The sequence below is a fragment of the Artibeus jamaicensis genome, unplaced genomic scaffold (assembly GCF_021234435.1).
Source record: "Artibeus jamaicensis isolate MK-2021 breed Jamaican fruit bat unplaced genomic scaffold, CSHL_Jam_final contig_233, whole genome shotgun sequence".
Taxonomy (NCBI): domain Eukaryota; kingdom Metazoa; phylum Chordata; class Mammalia; order Chiroptera; family Phyllostomidae; genus Artibeus; species Artibeus jamaicensis.
This window is the reverse complement of record NW_026521486.1, coordinates 29,487,114-29,509,309: the sequence shown is the minus strand read 5'-3', so window position 1 is coordinate 29,509,309 and position 22,196 is coordinate 29,487,114. Positions and strand designations below refer to the sequence as shown.

The window sequence follows — 22,196 nt, the reverse complement described above, 5'->3', positions numbered from 1 at the left end:
TATTTCCATCCTAATGGTTGTTCATTTTGCTTTTCTCTCTTCTCATGGACCTCCACAATGTCACTGCTGTCATTTCACAGCTGTCTGTCATCTCTTCCAAGAGGCTTCTTTGAAATAGCAACCCTGCCTCAGTCCCTTCCTATCCCATTTCTCTGTTTTTGCTTCTTAATAAGAAATTAAACTCTTTATTTCCTCACATTATTTCTTTGCATGTTAATGTGTTTAATGCTTGTCACCTCTACTAAAATGAGATCAGGGTTGCGATATGCCTTGTTGAACATTGTAACCCTGGATCCTCGATTGGTAGGTGATCACTAAGTATATTTAGAGTGATTTTCCAGAATGACCCAGTTCAGGATGTGTGCTAGTTTTATAATAAGTAGACCAGGGGTGGTGACTGCTATAGGCAATATACCAGATGTATGGACATCATAAACTTATGCCTCATTGTCCATTCAGAGTTTGTTTAAAAAATCCCAAAATATTATATTTCAGATAATTCAGACTAGAACAGAATTAGTATTTTATGAGAGAGGGCCAATTTAGTCCATTAACTATTTTAGGAAACTTAATTTTTCCTTAACAATCTGTTTTTTTTTAATTTAGTTTATTAGATCTATAATTGTGTTTACATTAACTTCAGGGGTTTGAGAGATGGGAAGCAAGTCATCTGCTTAGTTTCTATGCCATTATATATCACTCTAGGACATTACTTAATTGCTGTAATAAAATTTATTTGTGCACTGACCTTTTTATCCCTCCAAATGTTTGTGCGTGACCTAAAATTTTTCCAAAGTCAATATGAAACATGTGGCCTGACTTTGTCAGCATGATGTTGTCGTTGTGACGGTCACAGACTCCCAGGATGAATGTGACCACACACCAGCCAGCACAGGAATAGAAAAAGTTCCTCAGGGCCTAATCAGTTAAAAAACAAAAACACAAAAATAACACATGTAAAAATAAGCAAATACATTTACATCAGAGCTAATGGTAAGTGGTATGATGAAAGCAAAATCACATAATCAAGAATCACTTCTACATTTCAGCTGACAGAAGGGTATGATTAAATAATGGGCTCTTGAAATGCTACAGAAGAACATGTTCTTTAGCCTAATAAATAAATGTTTTCATTGAAATTGGAGAAAATATCTCTTTCATTTAGTTGGAGCTAATTTTCAGAGTTTCTAGAGAGAGTTCCTGGTATACTTTTTTTGATGTCTCAAATATACAGTATTGAATGATTTTTTTCAAGGTAAAAGAATGAACAATATGGCCTAATAATGCCTAGTCCCAAAGAAATGTAAAATATGAACTTTTTAATATTTGAATTTTTAACACAGAAAAAGCTATGTTGAGACATCTGTAATATTTTATGTTTGTCCTTGCAAATAAGACATTCAGTTGATGTCTGAGTGTTTGGTACAGTATATATCAATGAATGTATAGGCAGAAACAGGTTAATGTTAAGTCAATTGTGGCTTATGTCTACCAGGCCAAAATGAAAGAAAGTGAGTTGCTAAAATTACCCTATGTTTTCCAAATGTTCCCTTGGGTATGCATTATTTTCATCCATGATGTAACCATGAGTAACCCTGGTGTAGCCATGGGTGTTGGTTGGGTCATGGTTCTGAGTTTCCCTGAGCAGTGGGGTTGGCAGGTTGACTGGGAGTCTATGTCGCTGGACTACATGCTGAGACACTTTAGTTCCAGGTGTCCTAAGTGTCTGCAAAAGTCACTTAATGTGCCAGTCTAGATATTCTTCACTTATGAAGTGAAGATAAAATGTGTTCTTCACATTGTGGCTGTCAAGAGCAAATGCATGTGGAAATACCTAAAACAATATAACCCCAGAGATCTGTGCAAAATGCAAGTTACAGTTTGGGCAAAGCCCAAAACTAGATTTTAAGATAACCGCTAACTCTTTGTACTTCTCCTCCCAAAGCCTCTATGAGTAATGAGATACAAAAAAATTTAAAGTCTATTATGCATTTCACAAACATTGAAAGAATAAGGCGTGAAAAAGCAGAGCTTGGCAGAAGACACATGTTGCAAATGAAAGAAGGAGGGAGATTTATAGAAATTTGAGATTGTGTACAAATAGGCAGGGGTAACTTGAAAGGAGCAGTTCAGGGAGTACTTTAGGTGAGATAAGGGAGGCCAGTGAGCAAAGAGAGTCTTTATTAATAGCCCAGAATTTCACCCTGAAGGAAAACCAAACAGAGAAATTTATGTCTAGTTAATATATCATTTAAACTGGGTCATTGGTACCAGGCTGGTGACTCAGTGAATTAGAACTCGAGGATTTATTTTTTCATAAATCACTGTTGGTGGGAGTGCAGACTGGTACAACCATTATGGAAAACAGTATGGATTTTTCTCAGAAAAATAAAAATCGACCTGCCTTTTGACCCAGCAATTCCACTGCTGAGATTATATCCTAAGAATCCTAAAACATCAATATCAAAGAACCTATGCACCACAATGTTCATAGCAGCACAATTTACAATAGCCAAGAGTTGGAAGCAACCTAGGTGCCCATCAGTAAATGAATGGATCCAAAAATTGTGGTACATATACACAATGGAATTCTATGCTGCAGAGAGAAAGAAGGAGCTACTACCCTTTGCAACAACATGGATGGAACTGGAAAGCATTATGCTGAGTGAAATAGGCCAGGTGCTGAAAGACAAATACCATATGATCTCACCTTTAACAGGAAGCTAAACAACAAAACAAACAAGCAAGCAGAAAAAAAAAAACAAAAACAAAAAAACAAAAAAACAAAGACACTGAAATAGAGAACAAGGGGATAGTGACCAGAGGGGAGAAGGAAGGGAAGTTAAGGGGAAAAGGGGGGAGGGATTTGGAGGAACAAATAGGAAGGACACAGGGACAAGAACTAAGGGGGGGTGGAAATGGGAGGGAGGTGGGGAGCAAGGGGTGGGGGAGGCTGGGATGGGAAAAATAGACAAAAAACTGTACTTGAAAAATAACTAAATAAAATTAAAAAAAAAAAGAATATGAGCTAGAGTATATTCTTATTTAAGTACATTAAATAAAATTAGCTCCAGCAGGACAAACCTTTTCATAATCCGCCTTTAAGTGGTTGTGCTGGCTGAACCACTTTTTGATGGTATTTTCCTTCAGCGGTCCCATCAGCCCAGAGCAGCGATGGATCTTTGCTAGGGTTACAGCATCAGGCACCATCTGTACCAATCCTGATTGACGAAAAAGAGACTATGGAAATAATGCTTTCTGCACAGAATGAGGGATGCTGAGGAAATACATCTTTATCTAGGTAACAACAGCTGTCAGCACGGTTTGGATTATCCTTTTCCTTCCCATATCTTCTCTGAAGGAGCCTTACTTCTAGCCTCTCTTCTAATTTTCCCTAAATCCTGGGGAGCAATGGGACTATTTGTTGTGTTCGGATCAGATATGTGAGAAACAGCTTTAATGTTTTTTTCTGGAACTGGAGTGGAGAGCCAGTTTAGACGCCTCACGGAGACCAACCACACTGCAGCAACAGAGCGGTGGGCTAGTGGGGGCCTGTGGTCTCGCTCACAGTTTAAGGGAGGACCTTCGAACTGGTGTGATGGCCTTGGTGAGCAGACCAAATGCAGTCCCCACAACAAATACTTATATTGTATAAGGCAATTTTCAGGTTAATAAAAACTTCGTCGTTACATGTTCATTTTCTAGGAGTGAACACAATAACTGCAGTAAACGTGGAGAGAGTGATCTGCCCCTTCCTTCTCAGTCAACATGAAAGAGAAACTACGATAATAATGTTTTCAAAGGGAGCATGCATATATTGATTGAACTTCAACAGGACCTTTGCCCCACTGGCCATGTGTCCATCAAGGCTTCTTTTCATTGTGTTCATAAGATTATTGAAACGTAAATATTTTCAAACCTGCTGATTTATATTCTGCTCAGAATAATAGTTTAAACCCAGTATTTAATACTCTCCCAGGCCTGATGTCCACAAAACCACCTGTAATATATAGTTCTGTAAATAAAGTCCTTGAAAGAAGTATAGAGCTTCTGATTTCTACCATTTTGACAACTGCAAAGTTGCATGCTCCAATTCCGAAGGGACCAGAGGCACAAATGTAGAAGAGAGATTGTTAAGCTTTTAAAATCGAAGATTCCATTCAAATGAAACAACAACAAACAAGTAGATCACAGTGATAGTAAACAAAACACTTCTCTGTGCTGGTGTTGGCCAGCAGCAGCTGGCCAAAATCTCTCTTTGGCCTTGATCTCTCTTGATATCCCATAGCCCAGCTGTGACCATTAGGCATCTACTTTGCTGGATCAGAAAGAAACTAAAACATGGGGAGTGGGGACTGAATGTGCAAGTACAACCTATAAAACCTGTATGTTAAAAAAAAAAAAAGAAAAAGAAAGAGAACCAACACCCTGAAGAAAAATACTGGATCCCGGGCACATCCTTAGTGTCATAAGATTCTTGTTCCTTCTTCAGCCGTGTCTGGTCTTGTGTAGGTTTTTTCATGTGTATTAAGTGAGATAGCAAATATAAAACATTACATTTAGTAGTAATGGGATTACTCTAGAAAGAGGTGATCCTTCTTTCTAATCCTGAAAAATTCCCTCCTCATTTTTCCAGTTCCTTCACGTAGCAGGAAAATTACCTCTCCATGGTTCCCAAGTGTCACCGCAGCCTCACCTCTGACCATGCCCCAAATGAGGACTCGGACCTGCACCCTTTGGATGCTCCGCTATAGCAGGATCAGTTACTTTTCAGACCACATTTGTCTTCATGAAGTTAATCTTTGCTAAATCTCAAGTCATTTATCTTAAGCCTTGCATTGCTGACTACTCAGAAAAGCTTGTACTTAATTTGTAACAATCATGATGGCTAAATTCTGCCCATTAGTTAAAATCACAAATTTCATTTTATACATTTTAATCCAGTATGTATCATTCACCTTTTAAACACTTCTAACACAATGCTGTGTGAATTGAGTGATATATATGTGGTTCCATTCTTATAGTCTTTTAATGCAACATTTCTCAAATTTTAATGCACTTATTTATCACTTGGGAATCTTGTGAAAACGGAGGTTCTGATTCACTAGGAAAGGGGCGGGGCTTGAGTTTCTGCATTTCTAAAACATTCCCAGGTAATGTCTGTGCTGCGGGTCCATGGGTCGAACTTTAAGTTGCAAGGTTCTTAGGAACAAACTTTTCAAGGTGGTGTCATAAAAGGCAGGAGCTTTCGAAAAGGGGTGCATAAGAACATCAGAGCCGCTTCTCCAGTCACCAAGACTTGAGCACCCCACCTCCACCCACCCCCCCAGGAGAGCCTGACTTAGTACCCTGGTTGGGGCTTGTTATGTCTACTCCCCCCAATTCCCCTGAGTAATTTTTATGCCAATGAAATTTGGAGAACCAGAAATAAAATAAATTAGAAAAAAATTTTAATTTGCTCTGATAAGTCTTTTCCAAAGCTCCGGGGACATTATATACCAATTAATCATAAGAATTCTAATCAACAATAATGTTGCTAAAGTCATGTAAACTTCTGGCCTGGAGTATACTTTCCCTTAAGGGCCACAACTCTGCCTAGTGCATTTTAGTATTCCCTCCCTTACTGTGTGATGTTGCTTGAGAAGAGTAAGATATTCATTAAGCCTTGGAACCTGATTAAAAATGCAACCTAAAAATGACATTTGCTTTAATGATCTCTATTTTTCTTGAAGAAATACTTTGCTAGTATAATGCAATCTGAAATTGTACAACTACAGAAGGTTGTTGGTCGATGGGGGAAGAGAAACTTGTTTGATTTATGATATCTGCAACTTTGGGCAAGTCTACTGCCATTTTTGCTGAATCATTAACTTCAAAGGATGTAGCCTGGGTTACTTTCTATCATTATAAACTGAGAAATGAGTGGGTGGAACTGAAGAATTCCACTGAGGTCAGTGATGTATGTACTCAGCTTCTGAAGAAAGGATGATCCATGTGATGTCATAAAGCTCAGCTTGGATCATCTAGTTTTTTTCTTGCACTTTCAACATATGAGACTATGAAAGAATCAGGTCACATGAGAACAGGCAGAGTAAAACTGAAGGAATAACTGTTTCAGAGTAGCAATGATAGAAGACTTAAGAGTTCAGGGGTGGGACACATGGCCTGGAAACAAAAGCCCAATGATAGGAATCACAATAATTGAGTAGTATAACAAGAGAGTCATACTGAACTTCAAGTTGCAAGTTACATTAACTAGGAGGTGCTTCCATGCTTATGTTCTAAATCTTAGATCTCAGTTGGCTGGGGTACTGAGACTAATGGTGGGATGTCAGGAACTGGAGGGGCAGGCTTTCTTTTGCGATGATGGGTTTACACTGAAGCTCTGCTGGAAAGAAAAAAAATGACTACATGGGTCTAGGTCCCTTTTCTATTTCTATGATTCTTTTTTATCTTTTTGTTTATGCAGAAGTATCTGCTGTAATTTATACCAATTACTTTAATGAAATTCTAAGTGGCAATGACCACATGTAAAAAGATGATAAGATATCTTTGTAATTATTTATTCAATTTAGCATGATTGTAATTAAATACAATTTTACCTTTTACCTCTGATGTCTTGGTAATAATTTGAGTAGACACTGACATTATTTTCATTTGTAATGTGTATAAATGTAACTGTATTTCCATAACAATGTGCTAGATTTTATAAAGGAAAAGAAATGTGGAACTCTGTTCATAGTTTGTATGATCACCCTTGACTATTGATATTAATACTTTACTCAGAAGTCTTTTAGAAATTAAGTGGGGACTTACAATGCATTTACAGTGTTTAGAACTTTTTAAGCATTTGCAACTTTGAAAATTTTGTGTCAACAAGCAACAATTGTGTTTTTTTGAATGAGTTGACTCTTCCATCATTGCCTTGAAAAAAAAAGTAGGAGTTAGCTATTTATTAACTAATTCTTAATGACACATACAAGAATGTCACAGCTAACATTTGGGTTGTCAAGGTTTTAATTAGTACTGAAAAAGACATTGTGCTTTTTGTAGATTATTTTGGACTATTGTTTCTGAAAATAATTTTTTAAAAAGAAGAATGACTATGCATAATTCTTTGGATTTTACAATTTATAGTCTAAAATGGGTGCTGTGGAGAATTTGATGGCATTTTACCAGTGAATGTATAAGATGCATAATGTAAGTCAGCCCTCTATCTAATCTATACTGACCTTGGCCTTTTCCTGTGGATAGGCATCTATAAATGATCATTTGCATATCCAGGCCCTCCTGCAGCCAAATATTGTCCATCATTTGAACAATCTGCAGAACAAGCATATCCTGACGAAGATCATCTCCAGCCTGTTAAAAACAAAATTATACACTCTGAGTTTCTTTTTGAATTCCATTAAAAGTTTTCAAATTAGGTATATGTCATTTCTTCCCTTGAATAAATTTTCAGCCTGGCTTAAGAGTGGTTTCAATGGTTCTATTAGCATTCATAGGACCTTGTGTTTCTCATAGAAGATCAAAGAAAATAAGAACTTTCTCCTACGTAATTCTAGAAGCTCCAGCCATCAAATTAGAAGCTGCATGGAATGTTGTTCTCTGATAATAACCTTTCAATTTAATATCTATGTGAAGTGCCTTAGACTCAATGTTTAGTAAAGAGAGCTTGAATGAATGTTCATCCAAATTTCAAACTTGGCCAAGAGAGAGTTAAGAGAAACATTATTTGGTGCTCCATAAATTTATGCACTGACATACATCTAGAATAGCCAGAGCTTCTTGACTATGAGGACAAATAGCCCACATATGATTCATCAGACATCGAATCATTGACTTGTATATGAAGGCAGTTGAAAAGTTTTCAAATATCAGAGTAAATGGTCTTTGATAAAAATAAGAAATAATAAAGGGGAGATTTCCTAGTGTTGGTGAAAAAAATGGAATATATCCAAAGGGAAAGAATAGTTCTATGCTTTTAAGCTAGTAAGAATTTTTATTTTGCAAATGTTTTCTTTTTTTTGAAGCCAAAACACTAATTTGAAAGACTATAAGCACCCCTATGTTCATTGTAGCTAAGACATGGAAGCAGCCCAAGTGTCCATCAGCAGATGAGTGGATAAAACAACTATGGGACATTTACACAATGGAATTCTACTTGGCCACAAAAAAGGAGAAAATGTTACCCTTTGCAACAGTATGGGTGGAGAACGTTTTGCTAAGTGAAATAAGCCAGTCAGAGAAAGATAAATACCATATGATTTCACTCCTATGTGGAATCTAATGGACAAACTTAACTAAAAAGGAAAACAGGCACAGACTCATATGGGAAGCAGGTTGACAGCTAGTGGTGGTGGGGGGAGGTTAAGGGGTAGAGGGATTGAGCAAAAAGGAAAAAGGATTCATAGACATGGACAACAGTGGGGTGATTACAGGGGAGGAGGGAGTTATAAGGGAGTTATAAATGGTAATGGAAAAAATCCAGTAAAATTAAAAAAAAATGCTCTCTATATGCAGAAAATTATGCCATAATGAAATTCCATGTTGTTTGCTTTCTTCAGTAAATATCAGAATTGTTGGACCATTACTGTTTGAGGTTACACGTTTCAAAAAAATGTATGGGTGTACTAATCATTATCTCAAAAACAATCAGAATCCACCAAAAGTATCACTCTGAGACCTTGTTGTCTGGTTTGACTGAATAATTGATTAGACTAGCTGGATGATGGGAAAATCCTTACTTTTTTTTTACAGTTTTTGCTTGAGTCTCTTTTTCTTACCTGTGTATAACCCTTTACTCTGTTTTCTCATGGAATGCGTGATAAAGACTGATATGGCCCATATTTATGTTTTATTTTTTAAAAAGAGAACAATCCAAATTGCTAAACTCAGCAAGTGCTTGCAGATAAGAATTTTATGTTAAATTAACATATTGTTTGAGTAACAAGTAATTTGATTTTAATTTATTATTGAGGCCAAAAGAAACCTCTCTACATAGGGGCTCAACACACATTCCATTTTCTTTGCTACACAAAAGTGATTGTATAATTTTGTTTGTTGAAACATTTTCTCAAGTTTTGCACTGAAGGTTCACTGGCTTAAAGCCAGTAATGTTTGATTTATTGCCAATCACAATTTGGCATCTACCATAATTCTTTAAAAATGCAAAATCAAAAATAACTGGAATCCTCTGTGTTGCTGCCGGCAGAAAATAGCAACAGGAATGTTTTTGTGAGTAATCAATCAAGTATTTCTACCAATGTAATCAGTTTCATGCTTCAGGAGTTATTGTACCTTAAAAATGATGCTGATATTTTTGCCCATTGGATTAGCATTGATGAAAGTAATCTTCAATGGCACAGCATTAGATGTGAAATATGAACATGCCTATAAGAGGAGAAAAGAAAAATGGTGAGCAAAATAAAGCAAAAAGAACAATTTTAAGGAAATTATGGCCCCTCGCAGAATTTGTTGTTTGAGCAAATATAACACATATGAATAATTTTTATACTTCGGAACAAAGACAATTACTTATTTAAGAAAAACAACAACTTTAGTCTTACCAACCATAGCTTTACTTGGAAACTGCGAGGCCAGCTTTTTGGCAGGTCATAAATTTCCAACTACATGTTTTTCCTCCCTGAACAGTGGTGATATGCCGGGGACTTAAATAAACTGAGTGGAATGTAAGTGTTGTGCTCAGGCTAGCTGGTTAATAGCAAAAAGATAAAACTGTTATTTAAAAATATTTTTTCCTTTTAATGATTTCTGCTGTGCAGCATACTAAAGAAACATGGATATAGATAGAAGTAAAAAAGCCCTAAATGAGTTCAAGTTTGGACTCTTCGACTCATTAGCTCTAAGACCTCGGGCCAGTTTCTGACATGTTTGTATCCCACTGTCAAATGGGAAGAATAATCACTACTGTACCCATTTCTGCAACAGATACATGAGCCCGACACTAATTAGGCAGTTCAAAAAAATCAACCCATTCTTTTTTCCCTTTTTATTAATGAATATTTTCTTACCTTTACAAATATGAGTACAACATATATTTTGCCTTTTTATTTCTTAAATTATACTTTGAATTTCCATTTTCAGCTTTACACTATTGATTACTTTCTATTATACTGTCCTTATAGCTTATTTTCATTTTATGATTTTACAATCATTTGAGTATTAAAAGGCTATACTTTCTCTGGCTATTAGCAATTCATGTTGACAGTGAAGAGTACAGTCAATACTAGAAAAAGGAAAAGAACTTGATACTTTCAATTTATCAACTTAATATATGACATCAATACATGTTGAAGAATCAGTTTGAATATCATTATTTCTGAGATGTCTGAAGTCAGTAGAAGCTGAGAAAAAAGGATCTATTTTTTAACTTAACCTATCAACATAAATCTCACTGAATCTTGTAGCAAACAGACACTCTTGTTTACTGAATCAGTCTGAGCTTTTATAGTAAATGGGTGAGGCTGTTTGGTCGGTAATGAATTCTTGCTGTAAGAATAAGTCAATCAGGGAACACATGACCTTCTGTCATGATACTGCATTTGAAAACCTTTACTAGGGCAGGCATGAGCCTAGGTGAGTGGCTTTTAAATAATACTCATTCTATTCTTGGGGGTCCCTATGAGGCATCCCAAGACTGGGGAAGAGACAAAAGGCAAAAGAAAGGCTAAAGGCAGGGCTTAGCCCCTTGTCTTAATTATATCACTCAGAGTTATTTTGCTTTCACTGTTTCATATTTTGGTTTTCACGTGCAGTCATGTCAAAAATGCTATGCATTCAACTATTCTGCACAAATCCTTATCTATATGCTAACAGAAAGAGACACCATAGTCACTCTCAAAGAGTTTACGAAAAGTTTGTATGAAGGCACACTCATATGCATTAAGTGGAAAATAATTTACAGGGCCATTTATCAGTTAAATGAAGAAGCATCTGAAGAAGAGGCCTTCACGGGTACATAGGGGTTGGCAGATTCTGAGAGATATAAGTTAGCAAGCAGGTAAAAGAAAAGTTTTTCTAGGTAGAAAAAGTCAAACAAGGAGAGATTCAAGTAGAAATTGAAAGTAAATTGGGAGGGCTATAAACAAGAAGTAGGAAAGAGTGAATCAGAGTCTTGGAGAATGAATTTATGCAGATGGTGACATAGAAGAACTAGAAGAGAGAAACAAAGATTCAACCTATGATCTTGAGAAGTACACATTAATCAAGTAGAGTTAAAGTAATTTTTTAAAGGAAAAGAAATCTATTAATAAAAAATGTGTGGTTTTTACTTTCCCAAAAGTAGAGAAAGGTTGCATTAAGTTTTCTCCATTTATCCACATGATCCCTCCCTTAGCCATCCTAAAGGAAAGAGGAAATTGTTCCTTATAATTAGTAGCTCCAAGAACAGACAAAGGTGAGGATTCCTACAAAGAGAGCTTCACTCAAACACAAGACCTTTGCTCTCCATCCTGGAGAGCCATTCTTGAAGAAATGGACTGAGCCACACCCAAGTGCTTTTCTCCAGTGTAGCTCACTGAGGCGGATTAAATAACACTGCTGACTGTAAGCTTTCCCACATTAAGTGCATTCATAAGGCTTCTTTCCGGTGTGAACTATCTGATGCTTGATAAGCTGTGAACTTTCACTAATGACTTTCCCACGGTTGAAGAATTTATCAGGATCTGACGTATCATCAAGTTGCTGCTATAACCAAAGATCTTCCCTTACATGTACATTCATAGGATTTCTCACCAGTGTGAATTCCCTCACATACAATGGAGTGTGGGTCTTGAGTACGTATCATCCACATTTATAGAGGTTTTTGCTTGTGTGAAGTCTGTGATATAAAATAAGACATTTACCCAAACAGAATGTCTTGCCAGACTGCATTCAAAATGTTTTTCTCTGCTACAAATTTGTGCAGTGAACAGTGTGAGAGTTCGGATGGGAGGTTTGACAGCACTGCCTCCATTTGTGAGCTTGTTCCCCAGTATGGAGGCTCTGATGCCAAATAAGACACTTATTCTCACTGAGGCCCTTACTATGTTCACTAAATTCATAAGCTTCTTCCCAGTGTGGATTCTCTGATGGTTGAGCAGGTTTCCATCAGTTGAAAAAGCTTCCCCACAGTCATTTCAGCTGTAAGATGTCTTACCTGTGGAGTGCCTGATGTTGGAAGAGACTTACTCTGAGTAACGTTCTCCCACACTCATGCCATTCAGAAGGACTTGCCCCACTATGGGCTATCCGATAGTCAGTGGGTAGGGGGCTTGGGGCAAAGGCTTTTACACATTCATCACATTTATGAGGTTTTTCCCAGTTACGGAGTCTCTGGTGTTTAGTGAGATGGCAGCAGGGATGACAAGTTTTCCCACACTCTCTGCATTCATGTGTCTTGTTCTCTCTCAGAGGACTCTCAGATGAACCACTGGCTGACAGGTCTGTTTGAAGGTCTTATCATACTCATTATACTCGTAGAGGCTCTTTACAGTATAGGTCCTCTGGTGGCCAACCAGATGTGGGCTCTGATTGTTAACTTTGCCACACTTATTGCATTTTCAGATGTGATGGATATCTCTTCAGGCTTCCTTGTTGTTCAGAAGGACAGGAGGACAGACTAAAATGTTCTGCAGGTGAGAGCATCAGCTGCCATGCGTGTCCTGCACAGGTACGGCGGCCTTGTACTACGAACAGCTGGTCAGAGACGATGGGGTCAAAAAGCGGCCTGACTTGGGCACTTTCCAGTCCCAGGGAAAGTACCGATGCCTGTAGGTTGCTGCAGGAGAGTGTGGTGCCAATGGCAACACTAGGGGTGGTGACTTCTGCGTTGTGACCTTTGGTCTGGCAAGCTCACCTGGATACTCATAGCATTAAGTCTAGCACTCTGCATTCCAAAATGCACAAAACAAAATTCTTATGTAGTTTTAATAGAAAAAAATTGTTTATTTAACCAACAACAACAAACCAAGAGAGCAGAAACAAGAGAAAACCAACATCTGGATTCAATGATTCATATTGTTCTTATTACTTTGAGATACTGTGTCTTTGAAATGCTATTTCCATGTATCTTCAGCATTAATCAGATTCACTGCTAACAATGAAAAAGTTACACAATTAAAAAAAATTAGTGATGATTTGGACTTTAATCCAAATAGACATACATAGTCAGTTAATGGAATTGATGCCATTTCTTTCAAAATGTGTTTATGCAGCATGTTAGGAAAGTTTATAGGGTGCCTTTGTAACAGCAGTTATAAAGGAGATAGTATTAAGTTTTTAGCAAAACTTTTGTGTTCTTCCTAGTAATAATTTATTTTTCTCCTAATTATGGATTTGTTTTCCTGATTGTCTTAAACTTTAGTTAAGTAACATTTTTTTGTGTGCATGCATGAGTTTAACCTCTTTACTTTTAAATTTCACTTATCAATCCTTCTCCCTATTTGTGGTTATACTTTTTGGCTTTTGAGAAGGAGAATAATAAGGCTCACGGAGAACAGAGAAAGGATGACTCTATGTCAAAGAAAAGGGGCTGGCAGAGGCTTAGGAAGAGAAGGGGTTTGACAGTGTGACATCACCAGGAAGGACTTTCCAGGCACTAGTAAAACCACAACCTATGTTATATAGCACATTGACACATGCGCACAAATGAATTTTAAATTGAATCAAAACGGGGAGGTTGTGGCTAATGATGTATTAGTGTACTAGATACAAGTATGCACATAATTGAAATAAGCATGAAATTCAACTCAGCCTGCTTGGAATCACTAAGTCAACCATTTTGAATAAATCATGAATCAATTCAGTGAGAAGTATCTTTACTTTTTTTCCACTGAACTGTTGTGTAGTTTGTTTCTAAACCAACAAATCATCTGACGAGGTTAATGTGATCCCAACTGGCCATAGTGCATCAAACTAAAGAAAAATTACTTTTTTCTTTAAAAAATTGCAAATAAGATTTTATAAATTGTTTTTCCCATTTCAAAAACATAGTGAACTAAACAATACAGAACCAAAATACTCAACTTATCTACTGAATGAATTGACTTACATCGCAATCAATCCCCTTTATACAGAGGGCAGGGTTCAGAGGAAGATGACAGGTATTTATATACTGAAAGAATTCTTCTAGTCTGCCAATCTCTTTCTTCAGTACCTCCTGTGATAAATCATAAGAAAAAGCATTTTAGAAACTGCAAAGAACTTGACTATTTCTTCAAGTTATAATTTTCTTGCATGGATTAAATAAACTCTTTAAATCAAGGGTTGCACACTTGGATGCTTTAGGTCAGGTAGGTTATGTAGCCGCATTTGAGAAGGCAGCAGGCGAAAGACAACAGGGAGTGTTGGGAAAAATGGAGAATTAATTAGTGCATGACCTCTCTAAATGACTTTAAATTCAATTAAAGGTAAAACCAAAACAAAGCACTCTTCTGTTCAAATGAAACTTGATGGGTTGGACTTGAACTGTGGCCCACCAACTTCCAGCCCTGGCTGTAAGTAATTACTAACATGATTCAGTTTTGATAATTTCCTAAAGTCTTAGTTTGTAATTCTCAAGATTTATGCTTAGGAGTAACAGTACATTTCAGAAAAAGTTCACATATATTGTGAGCAATAGTAACAAAAATGATTTTGCAGACAATTGGCAACTGTCAGAAACAGCAGTATGTATAAATAGTTTACTAAATGTCAACGAGTGTATTTCTGATTCTTGACTTTCTTCCACAGTCCTCTTCCCATAGAATCTGTGGAAAGTCTGAGACCACAACAACACCTTCAGAATCGGGCATCCCCTGACAAAAGGAGGGGGACAACAATAATTCAAAACAAAGTAGCAATAATAATTCGAAAATAAGAAAGCTCATTTTAGCCCACTGTTGAAAGCTCTTTAAGCACAATTCTAAAAATGAGAATGTCACATTAATAACTCTCACTTAACTCTGAAGAGTACTTAGCTCTTCCTAAGTACCATCTACTGCTCCCAGAATGCGGAAGAGCAAGGTGGAGAAATGAGGCAAAATCCCCTTATTGCACTCTTTCTGTCCTTTGTCTTATCTATGCTTGGATTTGCCTGAAGAATGACATGGGGGAAAATCTCCATTTAATTAAAATTTCTTTATTTCATACAGTAAAGGCTTAATGTGTGTGTTTTTAAAAATAAAACATAAACAGTAACTTACATTGGGAAAAATCATCAATGCTTTCCCCACCTCTTTCTTTTTCTCTTCCTATTGTCATGTAAAGAGGTGTTGTCACAAAATCAGCCAGTCATGATAAAATAAATACATATATTCAAGAGAATAATGTTAATATCACTTGAAGCATGATGCAAATGGTCAAAGGGGCATCAAAGTTATTTAAATATCATGTATAACCTAAATATTGAGGCATTTTAAAACATAATAATGTCCTAACCTATACACAAATTTTGTAAAGTTTAAACCAATTTATTTTACTTACTTCAACTTTTTGTCTATCTTGAAAATAATGAGTTTGCTGTAATGGGATCAATCTCTTTTTTTCATTGCCCCTAATGTTATATGCCTTAAGGCTTCTCAGTGCGACCAACGTTTATATGTCTCCCGTCTAAAAATAATTTCTATCTCCTAAGTAGATAAAGTTTTATAGCTTCTGTTATTTCTACTGAATTAGGTGAATTACAGCAGGAGAAATCTTGGGCTGGGAAAGGATTCTGGAACACTTTAACTACTTCTATTTTCCTATCATTTTGTTGAAAACTCTTGTTGATTTTAAACAGTGGGTGGAGTGAAACTATGAGCTTCCTTGAGGACAAGACTCATGTTTTAGTCATCTTTCTATCCATAATTCCTAGTCTGCAGTAAGTACTTAATTATTATTGAATGATGTTCTTTCAATGAATGGATGTTCACTTTCTCCCTGCAACTGGAATGTTGAACTTAAGAGAATCTACTGAATGGTCTATGTCACTGAAGGGTCTATGTCCCTGAGGTCTATGTCAGTGATGCAGATCATTAAAAAGAGCAGGTGTTTTTTTCATTAAATCCAGAAGAAGAATAGCCAAGTCCATTATTATTATTATAATTAGTGATCAAAGAAGCACACTACTTTGACTATCCTGGATCTTAAAAAAATATTGCATTCCACACCTCTATTAATTTCTCAATTAATTTTATTTGTTTTGGCAAAAGTCTTGAAAAATGTGACCTTGATTAGTGCAATGTTAGAAAAATCTAGGCCTAGATTTTGTACCCTGGACAAGGGTCCCCTAAAAAATTCCCTCATGTGCTTTTGCTACAGGTCTGAGTGGTGCTGCCATTTTGAGGAAATGACATCATCTGCAAATTTTTATCGAACCACTTTTGCGTTACATTGGCCTCTTTTGTCAGATACTGTCTGTCTGGTATGTGGCTACTTAGATCAAAAAGCCATGTCCTGGTGACAGAAGTTATTGTTAACTTCAGGATAGTAAAATGAAAAGAAAAAAACTTGATTAACTAATTGAGTTGTGCCTTATATCCAAGCAAAGGAGTTTGCTTTCTAAGCTATGAAATTAAAACTTAATTGAACCCAAGATAAAAAACAAAATACTTCACTTCACGAAGATTGATTTCTCAACAAACCTGTCTCTGAGGGTCACTAGCCAACTTGACTTTTTCCCCAATGTCTCCCAGAATTTTGATAAGTTCCATCTCCTTGGAAAACTCATCACTCAAGGCTTTCCCTGCACAGAATTGGAGAGCAGCCAACAGCTTCTGATACCAGCTTTTAAAATAAGCTTCATTCTGTGCATCCTTTAGCAGCCTGAAGGAAGGAGAGAAAAAGAATTCTTGTATATACAGCTGATTTTTTAACCTCTTCCACCAAGAAAAATAAGTGCATTGCAGACTAATCTGTATCTGGCGCCTTTGGGCAGTTTAAGAGCCTAGAAAGGAAGAAATGTTGTTTGCTGGCGGTCGTCAAGTTCCATCTGATCGCTAATGAGATTACTAAAGTGAGGAATCAATAAGAGACCTGCACTTTCTCATTTCAGTTCACACCACACTTTTTCTTCTTCCAGGCTTCTTAATCATATAACAAATACTTATCTTAACAGCATATTTTTGACTTCTTAAAATATGAACAAAGAATTTTAGAAATAGTATTTATAAGTGACTGTAATGCATTGTGACTCAATCATCAACCCCTGCCCTTTTCTGCTTTTCTTCAAAAGATAATGTCGCTTCCATCACCATTACCCCCCCCTTTAGCCTCTTCTGCCCCCCGCCACTCCCTTTCCTGGTGGTAATTACCATACTATTGTCTGTGTCTATAATTTTTTCTTCTTTGGTCAATCCCTTCACCTTTTTCACCCAGTCCCCCAACCTCCCTCCCCACCATGACAGCTGACCATCTGTTCTCTGTATCTGCAGGTCTGTTTCTATTTTTTTTGTTACTTTATTTTGATTTGGGGTGGTGAGCACACAATGCTGTATACAGATGATGCATTATAGAAGTGTATATTTGAGACCCATGTAATTTTATTAACCAATGTTGCTCCAATAAATTCAATAAAAATTTTAAAATATTACATGGCACTAAATAAAAATAATTTTAGCCCTGGCTGGTGTAGCTCAGTGGATTGAGCATGGGCCTGCAAACCAAAGGATTTGGTTTGATTCCCAGTCAGGGCACGTACCTGGATTGCAGGGCAATTCTCAGCAGGGGACACATGAGGGGCAACCATACATTGATATTTCTCTCCCTCTCTCCTTCCCTTCCCCTCTAAAGATAAATAAATAAAAATCTTTAAAAAATAATTTTAAAATAAAAAATGATGTTTCCATAGTGTCATTTATCTCTATATTGCTCTTTCTGCCAGCACCTCCCACTGATTACCCAGAGGAAGATATTGTAAAGGCAAAATCATGGTTTTTATTTTCTTTCATTTCTGGCTTCAAGTCCCAGCCCTACAACATAAAGGTGACATAGGCCAGTTACTTAACAAGGCTGTAAAATAAAGCAATAACTTTGACTCTACAAAGCTGCATAGAACATAGATTGAGCTGATGCATTTGAAAGGCTCTACACAATGCACAACTATTCAGTCAAAACACATGAACTCATCTGTATCTCGCGGCCTCCCCAAGCCGGCCTCTGATACCGCCTGGTATTCAGCTCACATCACAGGCCTGGGAGGCACAGAACATCCAAAAATTTAAGAACACTTTACTAGATAATGGAGCAGTGACAAATATTTGAATGCTCTGTCTTTCAAGTGACAATGTCTATTGCCTTGAAGTTAATTTCTGTGTGCTTAAACTTTACTTGCTTCCATGCTGTAAAACATTAAAATAAAATAAAATAACTAATTCCTTTTAATATTAACTTCTCTGTGATTGATTCTTTTAATCTTAACTGGTCTCTAGTCTTCTGCTCCCCTGAAAAATATTAGCATTCAAGAAACTAGAATAAAATTGTTGTGAGAATGAAATATGAAAATAGAAAGGATTAAATGCATAGCAGCCAAAGAAAATGTAGATGAGTTTCATTCTGAAGTTTTAATTTTGTATCCTTGTTCAACACATATTATGTTACAGGTTCTAACAAATACACAAGTTTATTTTTGTTCTGTGTTTTCTGTTCCTACACATATAAGTTGAAAAAAAATTAATTGAATGGGTCTGCATTTTAGGGGGGAGGGTAAGGTTTGCTTTCTTGTCATTGTTATGAAGCCAACTTATCTTTTAGCACCTCTTTTACTTTCTCAAAAGAAATATAAACTTTGAGTGGAATAATACTTCTTATTTAGTTCTGGAAAGCATTAAAAAAATTCAAGGGACTCACAATGTATTTTTAATCTAAGAATGATAGCAAACAATACAAAGCTAATCTGCCCACTCCTTCAGTGAGATTTGCAACATCACACATATAATAAGTGAGTCATGTCATTGTTTAGAGGCTCTAAGAAACTGAGCGTTGATTGAGCATGAACTGGAAAGCTGCAAATGCAAGCATGAATGTGTAAAACTTCATATGTCTTATGTAGAATTGCATACATCTCAGATTTTCATAGTGCTTTGAGGGCTTTCATAATATACCATTTTACAGTCTACTTGAGTTTCAGTGAGACAAGGAGTATTTCTATATCTCTAATCAATCATTGCCAGAATTTTTACACACTTTGAATTTTTAACCTGTTCTAGTAAATACATGCATAACTGTATCACTATCTAACTGCTACATATATGCTAAAAAAGTTATTCTACACAGAAGTCAATGTTCTTACTAAAATCATTAAAGAAAAGATACATATTTAGGTTAGGATCATAGGAAATGTCAGAATTATATAATTTATGTTGATAATAATTCTTATTGTATTAGAAATATATTTGTTTCCTTCATGAGCAACTAATTCAATGAAGAAACACCCAGTTTGATTTTTTGCTCACAATAAAGCAGAGCATGGAGATTTGCAGGGAGAATATATGACTGTGTTCTAAAAAATAGAAAAGTGAAAAAAAAAACAAGTGTATCCCATTGTAATTATTTTTCTAGTAGAATATGCCTCATTCAAACACTGCATCCCTGCAAGATGACATGTTTCCGTGGTGAGATCTGGTTCAAGCTCTGTGGCTTTTTACTCAGCTTCATGAAGAGTCTTGCTCTTACAAATTGTGGAATTGAAATGATAGAGTTGTGAATCCAATATGAGAAGCACAGTCACTTTTACTGGCAAGAGAAATTAACATATCCTTTAATTTTAAGCAGCTTCATTGAAAGTTGAAAGTTTTGGGTGGGTGGTCATTCAGTTCCGTATCAATTACCATCACAATAGGAAGTGGTAAACACCTCAGGACATAATTTTTACCCACTGCCTCTGTATAAGACTGTAGAAAACAGCTGGCCATTCTCCCTGCTCATTACGAATGTTCTTTTCAAAATATGTTGTCACCTGGGAGAAACAGTATTGCTCATACAAAGTAAATTTTTTTAAATTAAGGTCAAGGGACTGAGAAGTATCGAGTAAGATTTGGTGTTGAATAATTGGGCTTTTAAGATGCAGGCAATGTTACTGTTTACGAACTGTGAACTAAATCTCTACAGCCCAGAGATCTATTTATCCTACTGTCTGCAAGACCCAGGGATGATTTGATACTATGTTTTGCATGTCACATAGAGATTATAATGACAATATTAAAATGAGGGTAAAGGCATAAAATCTAGCTGACTGAAAGTTTTGACAGTGTTAAGTATGAGGGACAGTAAGCAGAAAGAGAAGGAAGTGCGACTCAGCACATTTGTTACAGGATATCATGAAGGGATTTGCCTAAATTAAGGGTATAATGGTGGACTCAGGGAGACCTGAGAGTCACAAGCCTCAGCTAGCATGAAATAGAGATTTTTCTTGGAAATTTGAGCTTTTTCTCCATTTCTTCCTTGCCTCTGGTCCCATGGTCAGTGACGTGCTACAGCCACAGAAAAAGCATAGGTGGTTCTCACTTCATCAGTCTACCCGCAGGGCAGAGCTGAGCAATCACACCGTCTCAGCCATCCTTGCCCCATAACTCCCTTCAGTGTAAGCTTTAATTCTAGTTCTCAGCAGCACAATATCCCACATCTCAGGGACTGTCTTTCATTTTTACCTACTTATATATTTCCTGCTATTGAAGAGGGCTCACATCACCCAGGAGCAGAAGAAAAATGAACTGCACAAAAAGATGAGTAATTTCAGATCACTCCAGGGTCTCTCCTTCCTACTACCTGTGTTTTTTGCTACTTTATGTGGGGCAAGGTGTGTAGTTTGTAGAAAACTTTTTAAACACAGGTAGATTCTAAAATGTGGCTTCTTGAAGTGTATTTATAACCCTGAGACACATAAAGGCTGAAATCTGATACTTGATATGGAATTATTAATTTTAAGACTTCAATAGTGTATAAAGAGGTAAAAAAGTATATACTTCTTTAGCCTTTACAACTTGATTTTTCAGTGGTTGCAACTGATTAATATTTTCCTAAACTTGATACATTTTATATACCTTGCAAAGATAACTGCTTCCTATGATGAGTTCATTCTTAGAATATTGATTTGGTCTTACAGATATATAGCACTAAACTTCTGTTAAATTTTGCATTATGGAATTAGGAAGTATTATATGGGCTAAGACTGCAGATATGTAATTTATAATTGTTACCATAGGTACCTAACTAGTTATTAATATAAAAAAGGGGAGCAAAGGGAATTATACATTGAGCTTAATAAACTGGGGAACATGAGCCTGTTTGCTTCACCAAGAAGCTGCAGCTTTTCATAGACTAGGGACCACAGTCTTGTGCTCCAAGGGGATTAACACCCCTATCTTCCCTGCTCCTGTACCCAGATGCTAGGAGAGGAAGGGAGGGGCACTTGACCATAGAGGCCTGTCAGTCTAGCCTGGGAAACAATGGGTTAGCCAGGGGGTAGACCCATCAAAAAGCCCTCGAAAGCTTGGGAAGTTAATTGGTTCTTTTGAAAAAACACCTGGTTTATTTCAAACCCAATTTAAAATAACCTGGGGAAGCAAAGAAGAGCGCTCTCTCTCTCTTTCTCTCTCCCACACCTGCCCGGTGATGCAGTTACCTGTGTGTCTTCATGAGCTCTCATGAGCTCACAGTCATGCAAGTCTAGCAGCTACTGGGGCTTGCAGCAGACATGTGGACTCCAAAGAACTGAGCCTTAATATGTATCAGATATTTTGGACACTGACTTCTGTTTTTGCCTTGCTGAAGACACAGCTGAACTTTTTCCATGGTGGGATGAGGGAGATGAGACACAGGGGCAGCCTACAGTGGAAACCCAGGAGCATATTTCCACCTGAATAAATCTCGCCACACCACAACCTCCCATGTGTGGGTCCTTGGAATGCTTTTCTTGTAATCCTGTGGAAGAGCCTGATTTCCACTGACAATACAATCAATAATTATTTTGCAACATGTATTTGTCAGCAAACCATTTTGTAACAACTTTAAATATACAAGTATTAAAATGGAATAAATTGAGAACATATTCAGAAATTCATGCTCTAAAGATTGTACACATTATTACAAAACGAATATATGAGAGGAGTCCATAAGATATGTAACTGACAATTTTATTCTCATACTACAATTTATATACCTAATATTTACCTGTTGTGATACATCTGTTCCCACCTTTGAAGTAGTCTCCTGGAATGTTATATTATATTCATATT

The 22,196-nt window shown here is 36.7% G+C and overlaps 1 protein-coding gene across 1 annotated transcript in view; it reads right to left on the bottom strand.

The window, feature by feature from the left end:
* The window catches only part of PIK3C2G (phosphatidylinositol-4-phosphate 3-kinase catalytic subunit type 2 gamma), a 278,883-nt gene that overhangs the window by 86,763 nt on the left and 169,924 nt on the right, over window positions 1-22,196 (bottom strand). Inside the window, exons 22-27 of the mRNA XM_037136665.2 lie at window positions 16,608-16,788; window positions 14,054-14,161; window positions 9,301-9,393; window positions 7,233-7,362; window positions 3,085-3,221; window positions 749-918 (exon numbers count right to left, since the gene is read on the bottom strand). Coding sequence (XP_036992560.2) covers window positions 749-918; window positions 3,085-3,221; window positions 7,233-7,362; window positions 9,301-9,393; window positions 14,054-14,161; window positions 16,608-16,788 — 819 coding nt within the window. The remainder of the gene's footprint in view (window positions 1-748; window positions 919-3,084; window positions 3,222-7,232; window positions 7,363-9,300; window positions 9,394-14,053; window positions 14,162-16,607; window positions 16,789-22,196) is intronic.